The 16,091-nt window shown below is 40.3% G+C and overlaps 2 protein-coding genes across 4 annotated transcripts in view; one reads left to right on the top strand and one right to left on the bottom strand.

Annotated features, from left to right (window-relative positions):
* Positions 1-2,918, top strand: part of masp1 (MBL associated serine protease 1) — a 31,612-nt gene extending 28,694 nt beyond the window's left edge. For both annotated transcript variants that reach the window (XM_044353850.1, XM_044353849.1), the window contains exon 15: positions 148-2,918. In XM_044353850.1, coding sequence (XP_044209785.1) covers positions 148-609 — 462 coding nt within the window. In that variant the 3' untranslated portion in view covers positions 610-2,918. The remainder of the gene's footprint in view (positions 1-147) is intronic.
* On the bottom strand, positions 2,779-15,529 carry LOC122983764 (coagulation factor VII). 2 transcript variants are annotated; one of them, XM_044353865.1, is made up of 12 exons: positions 15,492-15,529; positions 15,317-15,381; positions 13,743-13,817; positions 13,409-13,578; positions 11,359-11,383; positions 10,809-10,922; positions 10,289-10,423; positions 6,065-6,360; positions 5,867-5,981; positions 4,429-4,625; positions 4,229-4,354; positions 2,779-3,799 (listed from the first exon to the last, which is right to left on the bottom strand). In XM_044353865.1, exons 3-12 carry the CDS (start codon positions 13,813-13,815, stop codon positions 3,557-3,559), a joined length of 1,494 nt encoding a protein of 497 aa, XP_044209800.1. In that variant the 5' UTR covers positions 13,816-13,817; positions 15,317-15,381; positions 15,492-15,529; the 3' UTR covers positions 2,779-3,556. The 2 variants fall into 2 exon arrangements, with proteins under 2 accessions (XP_044209800.1, XP_044209799.1); XM_044353864.1 differs by having other exon boundaries at positions 15,328-15,381; positions 15,492-15,517.
* Positions 15,530-16,091: the final 562 nt, after the last annotated feature.

The following is a 16,091-nucleotide window of genomic DNA, read 5'->3' as shown; positions in this document are numbered from 1 at the left end:
GGACATTTAAGGTAAGTTGGATATTTTTATGAAGTGAGGACATCTATGAAGCGTAAGGACAATTTTAGAAAATGAGGACAATAAATCTTCTTGTAGAGAAACAATCATGTAAACACTTTCTTGAACTTTGACCTCTGTGTTACCCAGGACGACACCCCGACACCTCTCCCGAACTCTCTGGGTGTTGTTGCTGGTTGGGGCATCTCCAACCCCAACGCCTCGTCCACCTCCGGTGACCCCTCCGCCCTGACCTCTGACCCCGCAGCGGCCGCTGACCTGGGGATGACCTCTGACCTCCTGCAGTATGTCAAGCTGCCGGTGGTATCTCAGGACGAGTGCCAGGCCAGCTACGCCTCGCGCTCCGTCAGCTACAACATCACCGACAACATGTTCTGTGCCGGTTTCTATGAGGGTGGGAGGGACACCTGCCTGGGGGACAGCGGGGGGGCGTTTGTGATGGAGGACGAGGTCAGCCAGAGATGGGTGGTGTTCGGGTTGGTGTCCTGGGGCGGGCCGGAGGAGTGCGGGAGTCAGAGGGTGTACGGAGTCTACACCCGAGTGGTTAAATACGTGGAGTGGATACAGAACCACCTGCATACTGCCCCCTAGTGGTCAAGCACAAACTGAATCAGAACGTATGATTCGTCACGCCTCCTCTGGTCAAACAGCCAACATGTAGTCCGGCATGTTAACCATGAGGAAATGACAGAATCTGGTCTATAATAGACACTCAGTCAAAAGCCTCCTCAGGGGGGCGCCGGAGAGTTGAAGGTGAAGCAAAGATACTGCGTGAGGTGAAGAAGAGTCAAAACTCATCCTCCTTCTCGGAGTCATAACTCAGTCAGATCTGAACACAGACATGAAACACATATTGATATCATTCAGTAGGACTCTCACTCCCTGAGGATCATTATTACCTCTGACATCCATCACCAAGAAACCTCCATAAATCCACTCAGAGAAAAATGAAACTGCAGAACCTGCCTGAGAATCATCACGTTTAAGTTTTCTTCAGTATCACAGTGATCAGTGATAGTTGTCAGTACATCATGTTACACTGCAGACAGGAGCTGCTAACAGCTGATTCACATGACTTTTAAATGTGAACAAATCTGGTGTAAAAACAGAGAAGAAGAGAACAGCAGCAGCTACCTGTGTTACAGCAGAACATCTGATGAGCTTTAATGGAGTCTTACTCTCCTGATGCTTTTATTTTTTACTGTATATGTTGCTGTCAGCATATTTCCATCTGTCAGATCAGCAGAAACATCAGAAATCTGTCACTCTGGCAGGATTTAAGTTCGTTTGTCATTTTGTACGCTGCCCCCCGGTGGTCACACGGTAGAAAAAAAAGATCATGTTAATTAAGTTATTAGTAAGTTTTCAGTTTAAAGTGAAGCTTTTAGAGTATGCATCTGAATTTTAAAAAAAGGAATTTCAATGCTTTAAAATAATATTTTTTTAAATGTTACACTTAAGTATTTAACTGACAAACTAGTTAAAAGAAAACAGACAAATAACTGGTGTCAGAAAAACAGTAATAACACTGTAATATACTGCAGTTAATATACAAACAAGCATATTAACTACTGAATAATTCCTCTTTGATCCATAAAGTATGTTTTCTGTACTTTATTGAAATTATTCATTAATATTTTTCTGGGTTTAAAAAAACAAATGATGTAACATGAACGCTAGTTTGATTCAACCAATGAGATTATTTCTGTATTTTAACTGATTGTGTTCTTCAGTAACAGTTAAACTCAAACTTTAGACCAGATTATGACCAAACTGTTTTGTTTTTATTTATTTTAATTCCACCAAAGATCTGAACTAAACCAACCAAAAACTCATATCCCGATACAGTTGATATAGGTCATTTCATATCCAGATAATGAATCACGATACAGCAAATGATCTGCAAATTCAATTAATAAATAGTTTATATAAAATGACCACATGGAGAGGCCTGTTTCTAATTACATTTTAAATTATATACTTGAGAAATAAAAGTTACTCAATCATATTTGATTATTTTTCTCCTTTTATTTACAAATAAAAGGAGAAAAAATACATTTTCAATTCAACATGTAACATGTTTCTGGTCCGTGTCAGACTTTTCATACCTAAACCACGTCCATGTGACAGAAGTAGCTCGTCTTTTAGGTACAAGCTCCTCGTTCTGTCTTGGCTGGTCAGAGTCTTTCTCCGTTCTGTGTTGCGTTCACTGTCCTCCATGTTTGTTTTTGTTGCCTTCAGGCAAATTTCCTGCCTCCAAATGACAAAAAATATCACCTCATAGAGTTTGATTTGTGACACAACTAAAGAAACGACAAGACTTTTTGTATCATCATGTGATATATATCATCATATCACACAGCTCTAATCTGAACACACACTCATACACTCCCTCTTGTGTTATTTTAATGACCCAATGATCCTTCCTCTAGAGCCAGCTTCAAGACAAACTTTACATTTTTAGCTCCACTGCTGGTAAGAAAAGATAAATCATCAGGATGTTTGTTTCAAGGCTGCAACTATCGATTATTTTTATTCTCAATTATTATTATTTTTATTATTATTTGCATTAATTGTTTGGTCTGTGAAAAAAATCCATTTATCATTTCTTACTGTCTCCAGTGATGCCTTTGATTTGCTTGTTTTGTCTGACCAACAGTCCAGAATCTTAAGATATTCAAATGATTGTTATATATATCAAACAGCAAATTCTCACATTTAAGAAGCTGGAAGCAGAGGATTTGCTTTTTGGGTTGTTTGTTTTTGCTTTTGCTTAAAAAATGACTGAAACGATTAATCAATTAACGATTGCAGCTCCAGTTTGTTCATATTGTGGATGTAATGAACTCTACAGACACTAGAGGACGCTAACAGGACTTAAAAATGTTTGTCTTTTATTTATCAACAGAAAAATGAGACAAACAAATATGAAAAACAGACAAAAAGCAAAAAGATTCAGACACAACACTCCTAAATGTGACTGTATTCTCTCTCCACTAACATGTATCCTCACATGTATCTCACACAGTGTCACACTGATTTGATGATCTGTTGTGCATTTATGTGTTATTATTATATTTTACACTCACATGTATGAATTATATCAAGAGTTATAAATTAATTGAAATAAACACGTTTGGCAAAGAATCGTCACATTTTCTGAGAAAGTTTGTTTTGTCACAACTAAACATGAAAAAAAAAAGTTCAAATTCAGTTTCTGTATTTTACACATCACTTCACAAATGTAAGTAAAAACATTTAAACAAAACAAACTGCACAGGAGCTAAACTACGACTTTAACTAGAAACATGGGTGAGGCACCAATTGTGACAAAATAATCTCAACTCAAAGGTTAACTTACTGGCTTTTTGGAACTTCTAATGCATCTCTCAGTGAAGCTTGAACTTCCACACTCAATATTCAGAGTGAATAACGTCACAGTGATATGTTACTGTCCTCTCAGTAAAATACACTTCTTGTTCTCTGGAGTTAATAGCGACTTGTGCAGACAGACTTGAAGTCAGCGCTCAACATGTCTTCAGCTCTGCGTGGCGTTCAGGTCCTGTCTGTTCATGGTGTCTCTGATCCAGCTCAGGAAGTTGCCCAGTCGGGTGTAGACGCCGTACTTCCCCCTGGCGGCACATTTCTCTCCCCAGCTGACCACGCCGGTCAGAAACCAGGTCCCTCTGTAGTTCACTACGAAGGGTCCTCCGCTGTCCCCGCTGCAGGCGTCGATACTGGCGCTCAGGTATCCTGCACAGAACATGTTGTCTGTGATCACCTGCAGCAAACACAAACACATCATGTTAAAAACAGAGATGAGGTCAGATCCTTCAGGGGAAGATGAGATGAGATAATATACGATACAATAAGATACAATAACAATAAAAATACAATAAGATATGATACGAAAACAATATGATAATATATGTGATAAGATACAATATAATATAAGATAATACAATTATGACACAATAGCGATAAGATACAATATGATAACAATAAGATAGGATAAGATATGATATTATAACAATATGATAAGATCTCTGTCTTCTGCCATCATTAAAGAGTTATCTTATTGCTTTTATTTTGTTTTAATGAATTTGTTTTCATTTTTATATCAGGATTTCTTCTATTCTCAAGTTGTAATGTGAATGATATAAAACACTTGAAACACATAAATAAATAGGTTTGACTGGCTGCTGATCACCTGTTCAGTGGACATGCTGCATTTCTGGTAGCTGACCACCGGGAGCGCCACCTTCCTGAGGAAACGGGAGGACTTGCCCAGGTACTGAGTGACCCCCCAGCCTGTCACCACACCCCGGTTATCATCCTGAACACACAAAAACAAGCTGTCAGCTCTGGTCAGGAACACACAGATGTATTGATCTGAGATCCCGTGATTACCTTCAGCAGGTATTTGGACAGGTGGGCGTCAGGCAGGCAGGCGGGGATGGCGGCGGGGCCCCTGACGACGGGCTGAGCGAGGTAGAGCAGAGCGATGTCGCTGTCGAAGGTGAAGGCGTGGAAGTGAGGATGAACCACCACCTGCTGAATCTTTATCACCTGCTCACCTGGATCATGACGCTGCTTATCATAGTCACCTGCACACAGAGGCAGAAATGATTCTTGAAGACCAGCGGTAGGCAAATAGTGGCCTGTGGGCCAAATCTGGCCCGCCAGCAAAACTATTTGGCCCCTCTGCCATGCTGTGTGAACAGTGCATGGCACTATCTAATTAAATATAATTGGCCCCCCCAGATATTAAATCTTAATGTGTGAATTCCAACTTTTTTAAATCCGCAACTTTCAGCCCACCAGAAATTAAACAGCAGCAGGAAATATTTGTCTTGAAGTGCAACACTGAACAGATATTTGTCTATGAGTCATTTTTGACCAAATGAGTATTAAAATAAGCTGTTAGCCCTCATTAATGGTAAGAATGACATCAGTTATCAATCAATTATATTCTGAAATGAATTAAGAGAAATAAACAAACCATATAGGATTGCATCTCTACTGTGCCTGTTAGTGGCCCCGAAATGAAAAAATATTCACAGCTGCGTCACGCTGCGCAGGTGGAACAAAGACTATTAAACTAAGATAATAATGAAGGGGCAAAGAGAATCTCACAGACATCCTACTCCGTTTTTATTTCCTCTTCTGGGGTAAAATAAATATGACTAATCGCTATAGAGGAATAAACGTGGGATGAAGGACCAGATGCAGCATCTGTTCCTCTCTCTTCACACACCACAGTGGACTAGATTTATTTCTATTCATTTATTCTAAAGAAATAAAATCTCAATCTGGGAATCAGTTGGGGTTTTATCTAAATTATCTTCCTGAACACATTTTCAAAATCTCTCACAGTGAAAAGAAGAATTATTGACAGTAAACTTTGTAAACAATACAGCTTCTGGTTACTATTTTAGTCTTAGTTATCAGAGATCGATCATAATTATGCAACAAGAGGTGGTTTAATTAACTACTTATTCTTTTTACATTCCAGAGTGCTAAAGGAAAAAATACGTTTTTATACACTGCTGTATTTCTCTGGAAAAGAGTTCAGAACCTCTCAAGCAACAGCAGACTTAGAGAAGTTTTAAACTCTTGGTAAAGAAATAATAAATAGTCCATTATTATATTTCAGATAAGTCTGCATTCCCTGGCCCCAACCATCACAACAAATACTTAATCTCAGTGAACCTGAATCTCAACCCTAAACTGAACTAACCTTAATCTGAAAACCAAGTCTGAACCCTTTAACAGACCTTTAAAGGTCAGGCCGAAACGTCCTAACTTCCAAGGTCAGAAAGTCAGACAGATGAACAGGTGGTGTTACCTATAGTAACGTGGTCTGCAGTCTGCTCGAAGCAGTGAGCAGCAGAGACCACCCAGCGATCAGAAACCAGAGTCCCCCCACAGAAACCGTAACCATCAGACCTGCGGATCAGAACCTGAACACATCACACACATCAACAAAAATCAAAGTAAAAAAAGGAAAATAAATCACAGATTTAATCTAAAATATCCTCCGCACCTGCCAGGGACTGCCTCCTTGTCTCTCCAGGTTTCCTCCCACTATACGACCATCCACATCTCCTCTTCCTCCCCCCTCCTCCTCCCACAGCTCTGTCTCGTTCCCTCCTCTCTGTTGGGATGCGTTCACTGTTGTCATCTCTCCCTCTGCTTGCGTAGAGTTCAACCAGCTCTCTGTGATGTTGTTGTCCAATATGGCGTCCGTCTCCATGGTGATATTGACCTGATCAGAGTGAGTCCACAGAGAGCGACTTCGGTACAACGCCTCCCTCTGCTGACGGCCACAAGGAAACGCCACTGCACAGGACGAGGAAAACAAACACTCCAGTTCTGAAGTACAGTTCTGAGGTACTTATACTTTACTTGTGTATTTTTCATTTTCTATTACTTTGTACTTCTACTCCATTAAATTTCAGAGAAAAATATTAACAGTACCAGTAGTAACAGTAGTAACAGTAGTAACAGTGGTGTTATGTGCAGTAGTAACAGTAGTAACAGTAGTGTTATGTGCAGTAGTAACAGTAGTGTTATGTGCAGTAGTAACAGTAGTAACAGTAGTGTTATGTGCAGTAGTAACAGTAGTGTTATGTGCAGTAGTAACAGTAGTAACAGTAGTGTTACGTGCAGTAGTAACAGTAGTAACAGTAGTGTTATGTGCAGTAGTAACAGTAGTAACAGTAGTTTATGTGCAGTAGTAACAGTAGTAACAGTAGTAACAGTAGTTTTATGTGCAGAGGTTACAGTGGTAACAGTAGTAACAGTAGTGTTATGTGCAGTAGTAACAGTAGTGTTATGTGCAGTAGTAACAGTAGTAACAGTAGTTTTATGTGCAGTAGTTACAGTAGTAACAGTAGTTTTATGTGCAGTAGTTACAGTAGTAACAGTAGTGTTATGTGCAGTAGTAACAGTAGTTTATGTGCAGTAGTAACAGTAGTTTTATGTGCAGAGGTTACAGTGGTAACAGTAGTAACAGTAGTGTTATGTGCAGTAGTAACAGTAGTGTTATGTGCAGTAGTAACAGTAGTTTTATGTGCAGAGGTTACAGTGGTAACAGTAGTAACAGTAGTGTTATGTGCAGTAGTTACAGTAGTAACAGTAGTGTTATGTGCAGTAGTAACAGTAGTTTTATGTGCAGAGGTTACAGTAGTTACAGTAGTAACAGTAGTGTTATGTGCAGTAGTTACAGTAGTAACAGTAGTGTTATGTGCAGTAGTAACAGTAGTTTTATGTGCAGAGGTTACAGTGGTAACAGTAGTAACAGTAGTGTTATGTGCAGTAGTAACAGTAGTGTTATGTGTAGTAGTTACAGTAGTAACAGTAGTGTTATGTGCAGTAGTAACAGTAGTTTTATGTGCAGAGGTTACAGTAGTTACAGTAGTAACAGTAGTGTAATGTGCAGTAGTAACAGTAGTGTTATGTGCAGTAGTAACAGTAGTAACAGTAGTGTTATGTGCAGTAGTTACAGTAGTAACAGTAGTTTATGTGCAGTAGTAACAGTAGTTTTATGTGCAGTAGTAACAGTAGTGTTATGTGCAGTAGTTACAGTAGTAACAGTAGTGTTATGTGCAGTAGTAACAGTAGTTTTATGTGCAGTAGTAACAGTAGTTTTATGTGCAGTAGTAACAGTAGTGTTATGTGCAGTAGTTACAGTAGTAACAGTAGTGTTATGTGCAGTAGTAACAGTAGTTTATGTGCAGTAGTAACAGTAGTAACAGTAGTGTTATGTGCAGTAGTAACAGTAGTGTTATGTGCAGTAGTTACAGTAGTAACAGTAGTGTTATGTGCAGTAGTAACAGTAGTGTTATGTGCAGTAGTAACAGTAGTTTTATGTGCAGAGGTTACAGTAGTTACAGTAGTAACAGTAGTGTTATGTGCAGTAGTAACAGTAGTAACAGTAGTGTTATGTGCAGTAGTAACAGTAGTGTTATGTGCAGTAGTAACAGTAGTAACAGTGGTGTTATGTGCAGTAGTAACAGTAGTAACAGTAGTAACAGTAGTGTTATGTGCAGTAGTAACAGTAGTGTTATGTGCAGTAGTTACAGTAGTAACAGTAGTGTTATGTGCAGTAGTAACAGTAGTAACAGTAGTTTTATGTGCAGTAGTTACAGTGGTGTTATGTGCAGTAGTTACAGTAGTAACAGTAGTGTTATGTGCAGTAGTTACAGTAGTAACAGTAGTGTTATGTGCAGTAGTAACAGTAGTTTTATGTGCAGTAGTAACAGTAGTTTTATGTGCAGAGGTTACAGTGGTAACAGTAGTAACAGTAGTGTTATGTGCAGTAGTAACAGTAGTGTTATGTGTAGTAGTTACAGTAGTAACAGTAGTGTTATGTGCAGTAGTAACAGTAGTTTTATGTGCAGAGGTTACAGTAGTTACAGTAGTAACAGTAGTAACAGTAGTGTTATGTGCAGTAGTAACAGTAGTAACAGTAGTGTTATGTGCAGTAGTAACAGTAGTTTATGTGCAGTAGTAACAGTAGTTTTATGTGCAGAGGTTACAGTGGTAACAGTAGTAACAGTAGTGTTATGTGCAGTAGTAACAGTAGTGTTATGTGCAGTAGTAACAGTAGTTTTATATGCAGAGGTTACAGTGGTAACAGTAGTAACAGTAGTGTTATGTGCAGTAGTTACAGTAGTAACAGTAGTGTTATGTGCAGTAGTAACAGTAGTTTTATGTGCAGAGGTTACAGTAGTTACAGTAGTAACAGTAGTGTTATGTGCAGTAGTTACAGTAGTAACAGTAGTGTTATGTGCAGTAGTAACAGTAGTTTTATGTGCAGAGGTTACAGTGGTAACAGTAGTAACAGTAGTGTTATGTGCAGTAGTAACAGTAGTGTTATGTGTAGTAGTTACAGTAGTAACAGTAGTGTTATGTGCAGTAGTAACAGTAGTTTTATGTGCAGAGGTTACAGTAGTTACAGTAGTAACAGTAGTGTTATGTGCAGTAGTAACAGTAGTGTTATGTGCAGTAGTAACAGTAGTAACAGTAGTGTTATGTGCAGTAGTTACAGTAGTAACAGTAGTTTATGTGCAGTAGTAACAGTAGTTTTATGTGCAGTAGTAACAGTAGTGTTATGTGCAGTAGTTACAGTAGTAACAGTAGTGTTATGTGCAGTAGTAACAGTAGTTTATGTGCAGTAGTAACAGTAGTTTTATGTGCAGTAGTAACAGTAGTGTTATATGCAGAGGTTACAGTGGTAACAGTAGTAACAGTAGTGTTATGTGCAGTAGTTACAGTAGTAACAGTAGTGTTATGTGCAGTAGTAACAGTAGTTTATGTGCAGTAGTAACAGTAGTTTTATGTGCAGTAGTAACAGTAGTGTTATGTGCAGTAGTAACAGTAGTGTTATGTGCAGTAGTAACAGTAGTGTTATGTGCAGTAGTTACAGTAGTAACAGTAGTGTTATGTGCAGTAGTAACAGTAGTTTTATGTGCAGTAGTAACAGTAGTGTTATGTGCAGTAGTAACAGTAGTTTTATGTGCAGTAGTAACAGTAGTTTATGTGCAGTAGTAACAGTAGTTTTATGTGCAGTAGTAACAGTAGTGTTATATGCAGAGGTTACAGTGGTAACAGTAGTAACAGTAGTGTTATGTGCAGTAGTTACAGTAGTAACAGTAGTTTTATGTGCAGTAGTAACAGTAGTGTTATGTGCAGTAGTAACAGTAGTTTTATGTGCAGTAGTAACAGTAGTGTTATGTGCAGTAGTAACAGTAGTGTTATGTGCAGTAGTTACAGTAGTAACAGTAGTGTTATGTGCAGTAGTAACAGTAGTTTTATGTGCAGTAGTAACAGTAGTGTTATGTGCAGTAGTAACAGTAGTAACAGTAGTGTTATGTGCAGTAGTAACAGTAGTTTATGTGCAGTAGTAACAGTAGTTTTATGTGCAGTAGTAACAGTAGTGTTATATGCAGAGGTTACAGTGGTAACAGTAGTAACAGTAGTGTTATGTGCAGTAGTAACAGTAGTTTATGTGCAGTAGTAACAGTAGTTTTATGTGCAGTAGTAACAGTAGTGTTATATGCAGAGGTTACAGTGGTAACAGTAGTAACAGTAGTGTTATGTGCAGTAGTTACAGTAGTAACAGTAGTGTTATGTGCAGTAGTAACAGTAGTGTTATGTGCAGTAGTAACAGTAGTTTTATGTGCAGAGGTTACAGTGGTAACAGTAGTAACAGTAGTTTTATGTGCAGAGATTACAGTGGTAACGGTGGTTCTCTGAGTGTTACCGGTCTTGGAGCATCTCTGTCCATCAGCCTCCAGTTTGAATCCTTCAGCGCAGCCACACTGAACTCCAGCTCCACCCACCAGGTCTCTGCAGTACTGCATGCAGCCGCCGTTTCTATAATGACACTCCAGCACCACTACACACACATACTACAATTATTACAATAATACAGTAAAAGCACCATCAACAGGGCTGCTTTACTGGACATGTTGCTGCATAGTGCCATCAGAGCTGATCATCCAACATATGAAGTTTTTGTTGCCGTCTGACTGACTGTAACTAAAAACTCTGATTATTCTCTCAGATTGATTTGAGAAAAGATTTATCTGCATTTGTATAACATAAATAAAAAGAGCAGTGGCCCCAGGACCCTTCCCTGAGGGACGCTGCAGGTTCTGGATTCAGGACTAGAAAGCGTCACCTGTTGAAATCTACCTGAAGTTTTGGACTCAAAGGTTGAAGCAGAGCCTTAAATCTTACACAGTAACCACGGTAACCTGAGATGCAGGTGTGTTGTTTACCTGAGTCGCAGGTCTTGCCGTTGTACCGAGGCGGGCAGAGACACATGAAGTCTCCTCGGTCCAGAGCGCAGATCCCTCCGTTCAGACAGGGATTAGTCTGACAGAGGTTCAGATCTACGACACACAGAGGAAGCACTCGAACACAACATGACTCATTCAACCAGGTACAGTGATGTCATCAGTAAGGTGAATTAACGTTTTATTTACAGGACTTACAGTCAAATTATGTTTATGTTGTAAATCAAGCCAAACACAGGTGTAAATAATCTAAATTTGATCCAAGTACATTTAGGATTGTGTGATATTATTAAAAGCTCCAGAACAAGCCACTAAAGAAGCAGTTAGATCAGGAATAAATAAATTCAGATGAGGTTTATATGGCTCCTAATCAGTTTTAAATCAATGATTATCAGGATCTAATTAATCCAGATCAGACTGAATCTTCAGACCTCAGCAGCAGCAGAAGTATTGAAGAGTGAAGTATTTGATCAATTTGAACATTTGGGATTGTTTGTTTGATAATTATCGATGATGATGATGATATACTCACTTGTGTATTTGTACCAGAACTCCAGCTGTAGGACAAGAAACACAGAGTTAATATCTAAAGTGTTTAGATTCATCTACTGGCTGAGACCTCTGATCACTTCACTGGTCAAGTTTCGACTCACATCCAAAACATGTAGTTTTTAGTGCTGTTACACTCTACTATCCCGAAAAACCCAGATCACTTTCTCAACTTGATTTAAGATTAAAAAGAATGATCTCAGTTTTTAAATCACAGAAAAATGGTCACGTGACCGAGAGAGCGCTGTCTTTGGAAAATTCATAAAAGGGTGAAATGTGATTTGAACACAACAAAACACTTTAAAATGTAAAAATGATGAACATGAGAAAAACAAACTAAAGACTTGTAGTTGCCTACCTCCCTCCAAAATATGACATACTTATCATCAAAATAATGACAACATTTAGTTTATCAGATTTTGAAAACCACATGGGGGTGAAGGGTATTTGTGTTCCATGGGTCATTCTCTGGTCATTTTCTATCCTGGGAGCAGTAGGTCATGACCTGTTTCACAGCAGGACATCTCTCTGTCTTCATAAGGCTGGCTGTCTCCTATGGTAACCAAGGTAAGGTGGAGACACGCTCGTACAGACTACATGACTTTAGTTAACTTAAATCAGCATAGTGTCTTGTTTATAGTTTAATAACCAGTAGAGGTATAGATATGTGAAGAATAACCTTATTTGGGACAGTTTGCAGTGGAATGTGAAGCGGTCAGGATGAGAGTCAGCACCTCCAAATCTGAGGCCATGATGCTCTGCCAGTAAAAGATGGACTGCTCCCTCTGGGTTTGGAGTGAGTTGCTGCCCAAAGTGAAGGAGTTCAAGTATCTCAGGGTCTTGTTCACAGTGAGGGTAAGATGGAGCGTGAGGGGCAGATCGGCGGATCGGTGCAGCATCAGCAGTAATGCAGCCGTTGTACTGGACTGTTGTGGTGAAGAAGCTCTCAATTTACCAGCCGGTCTGCATTCCAACCCTCACCTGTGGAGATTTGGGTAGTGACTGAAAGAATGAGATTGCAGATACAAGCAGCTGAAATGAGTTTCCTCCAGAGAGTGTCTGGGCTCAGCCTTCGAGATAGGGTGAGGACCTCGGAGATCTGGGGGGAGCCGCTGCTCCTTCGCGTTGAAAGCTTGCTAGCTGAAGTGGTTTTGGCACCTGGTTAGGATCCTCCTGGACACCTCCCTCTGGAGGTGTTCAGGGACATCCAACTGGTAGGAGACCCTGGGGCAGACCCAGAAGGCGCTGGAGGGATTACATATATTTTCTGGCCTGGGAACACCTCGGGATCCCCCAGAAGGATCTGGAAGGCATTTCCAGGGTGAAAGATGTCTGGGTTTCCTTACTCAGTCTGATGATACTGCGACCGGTCCCAGATAAGCATTGGAAAATGGACGGATGGATGGATGGATGGATGGACAGACCCTTCAATATAAGTTACTTAGAATTTCTATGTCATAGGTCTATTAACAGAATTTTCCTTTAAATTCAGTAATGTGTGGGTCTGTCACCCAGCAGAAGACTTCCACTAACTCTGATCAGAATGTCTGTTCAAAGAATATCAGATAATAACAAGCTCAATTCTGCTGCACAAAAACACAACAAAAATGATTTTCAACAAAAAATTCCTGTTGAAATGTGTCTGCGATAAAATTTTTAAAAATGAAACTCATAAATCAAAATTGACAAACACATAGTCAGTGAGGATTATAAGACAACACTATAACGGTTGGCACAGAGGTCAGTCGGTAGTAAACAGTAGTGCATACTCAGCTCCCTCCATCAGTCATGTGACCCTCTCCTTTCAGGTCATAGGAGTACTGACTACTGACTACTACTACCAGTTTGACTGAAAGTTGTTTGGATAAAGACAAAATGTTAAAGTCACCACATGTAGAGTTTTCAGCCTGTAGCGCCCCCCTGTGGTCATATAAACAGATTTAGTGTGTGAAACCTCCTGAGACCCTGTCAGCGTTTCAACTGACATCCTGCAGGCCCCCGACCCTCAGTTTAGAGCACATTGCCGTTCTTACCGTCTTCTCCTGCGTCTGGAAGATCTCGGCAGCCTCCTCCTGTGAGCACCTCTCCTCATAACACTCCCTCTCCAGGTTCCCCGGTAATATCTCCTCCAGGATGGAGTTGGCTCGACGCCTCCTGGGGGCGGAGCGGAGGATCTGCCCGGCCGTCGACCGCTGCAGGAACACTGAACACCAGATACTGTCACATGTCAGCAGGTGGATCGTTACACCTGAACACCAGATACTGTCACATGTCAGCAGGTGGATCGTTACACCTGAACACCAGATACTGTCACATGTCAGCAGGTGGATCGTTACCCCTGTCTACCTGTCCTGCAGTCAGCCTCACCTGTACACTCCATCAGTGCAGAGCAGAGCAGCAGAGAGCAGAGAGTCGTGGTCAGAGCTCTGGACGGCAGCATGTCTGTCAGGAAATCAAACACACATCTATGAGAAGAACAAAACTCACAACAAAGACTGAAAACAACAGAAACACAGAAACAAACAGCTCCAGACAGGAAACAACAAGTTTAGTTTTCTCACTAAGTTAGTGATTCTGTGTAAAGGCCACGAGACTGAGGCTCAGCTTTGTTTAGGCTCAGCTTTGTTTAGGCTCAGCTTTGTTTAGGCTCAGCTTTGTTTAGGCTCAGCTTTGTTTAGGCTCAGCTAGGCCTAAATAAAGCATGGCTGAGGCTGATTAACAGAGAGTCAGATGTTCAGATTGATTGTCATGTCTGCACGCTACATGTGAAGCAGCAGATCACTGATCAACATGTTATATCATGTTTGTTTAATCTGTTCAAAAGTGAAGTGTAAAACTGTAAATTCACAGTTTTATGAGCAACAGTCGCAGCTGGTCATTTTCACTTTTTGGATTTAGTCTAAACCAAGTGTGACAGTGTAGAGCTGAGCGTGACAGCCTGAGATGTCCTATTAAGGCCACCATACAGAGGATAAACACTTTAGATTTAGGAAACAACCAAGCGGGTAGCTCCCGGTCCGAAAAGTGAAGCCAATGCGGAAGTGCCTTAAACCTGCATTCTCTCTAATGACCAGCAGCCATGACTGTACACTCCTCTTGCTAGTGGTAAAGAGCTGAGTTTAGTTCTCTCTTAATGACACTTTTCATCTCAACCTCAGAAATCATTAGAAATCATTAGTAGATGAGTCGTCATGTGACTTCAGGTTTGGTTTACTTTACCTCCGGCTAGATCATACTTTTTATAAATTAAACCACATTTCAAATCTATTCTTTAACACAACAAACAAATATCAAAATCTCCAGAGATCTAGTGTGAGTATCAAAGGACCCTGAGTGGGCCCGTGACCCACAGGTTGAGAACCTGTGAGGAGTCAGAACCTGTTCTGCTGTGAGTGGACCAGTCCTACCTGTCGTCTCCTGTGAGGACGGACGGTTGGTGTGTGTTTGCAGATCAAATGGAGGACAGAGACGCAGCTAATCAATTGATTATTAACCAGAATTCAAATATTGACACACAGACGTCAGATCAGCAGCACAGACAGGACACGACAACAAACAGGATCATTTTCTTAACATTTAAAGGAATGATGGTGATGAGGTCTCCAATGCACAGGAGGGCGTCACTAGAGATTTATGGTTAGAGGGGCTGAGCCTTTACCTGCATAGTTTGTATTCAGCACAGATCTAATATGACTTAAATGCTTTCCATCCACTTACAACAGACACAGATCAAGCAAAGGTACTGAAGTCAAGGAATGTTATCTCCTCTCTCTTAGATAAGTTGCAGGTCCTCAGTATGTTATTGATACACAGACTGATGTTTGATGTGTGAACCTCGAAAACTAAAAGTTTATACTTTTAGTTAAAATAAAATAAAATTCAGTATTAATTTGAACTGAAAGCTTAAACAACTCCCACTCGCTTTCTTCTTGATCACTAACCTTCATCAGACCTGCTCCTTCAGCCCTGTCAGTCTCCTTCATCTTCCTCCTCTTCCTCTCCTCGCCTGTTTTCAGTAACATGTTATTTTATAAAACTCACATTTACAAGAACTCAAAGCTTAATGAGTGATCAACCAGTTTAAGTTTGTATTTGTCTGAACTGGCAAAATCTCACCTGACTGGCCTTCAGCGGAGTTGCTGCCTTTTTTGAAGACTCGTTCACACTTTGGCTGGATGGCTCGTCAGCTTATAGTGATCACGTCCGTCTGAAATTGATCACTATAAGCGGATGATTATTATAACCATTTTTTTTCTTTTTCTATATTTCTCATGCAGATTACCATCTAACTGACATTTGTATATTTATTACATGAATAAAAAAGTAATGAAATGGCAGCTTTGCTATTTACTGTAACTGTTTCAAAATACAGTAAAGTTGTTTTGCTGCTGACTCATTTTAACAAGAGAGAGAGAGAGACAGAGAGACAGAGAGAGAGAGAGATAGAGACAGAGAGAGATAGAGAGACAGAGAGAGAGAGATAGAGACAGAGAGAGATAGAGAGAGAGGAAGAGAGAGACAGAGAGAGAGAGAGACAGAGAGAGAGAGAGACAGAGAGACAGAGAGAGAGAGAGAGAGAGAGAGAGAGAGAGACAGAGAGAGAGAGAGAGACAGAGAGAGAGAGAGAGAAGCGGTGGTCGAGCGTGCTAAAGAGTGAATGAGGAGAGAGAGCAGTGGTGGCGTGAAAGCCGGTGAATGAGAGGAAGAAAACATTAT

This window comes from Thunnus albacares, chromosome 6, assembly GCF_914725855.1.
Source record: "Thunnus albacares chromosome 6, fThuAlb1.1, whole genome shotgun sequence".
Lineage (NCBI taxonomy): Eukaryota > Metazoa > Chordata > Actinopteri > Scombriformes > Scombridae > Thunnus > Thunnus albacares.
Note: the sequence above shows the minus strand (reverse complement) of the source record. Positions and strands in the feature narration are given on the sequence as shown.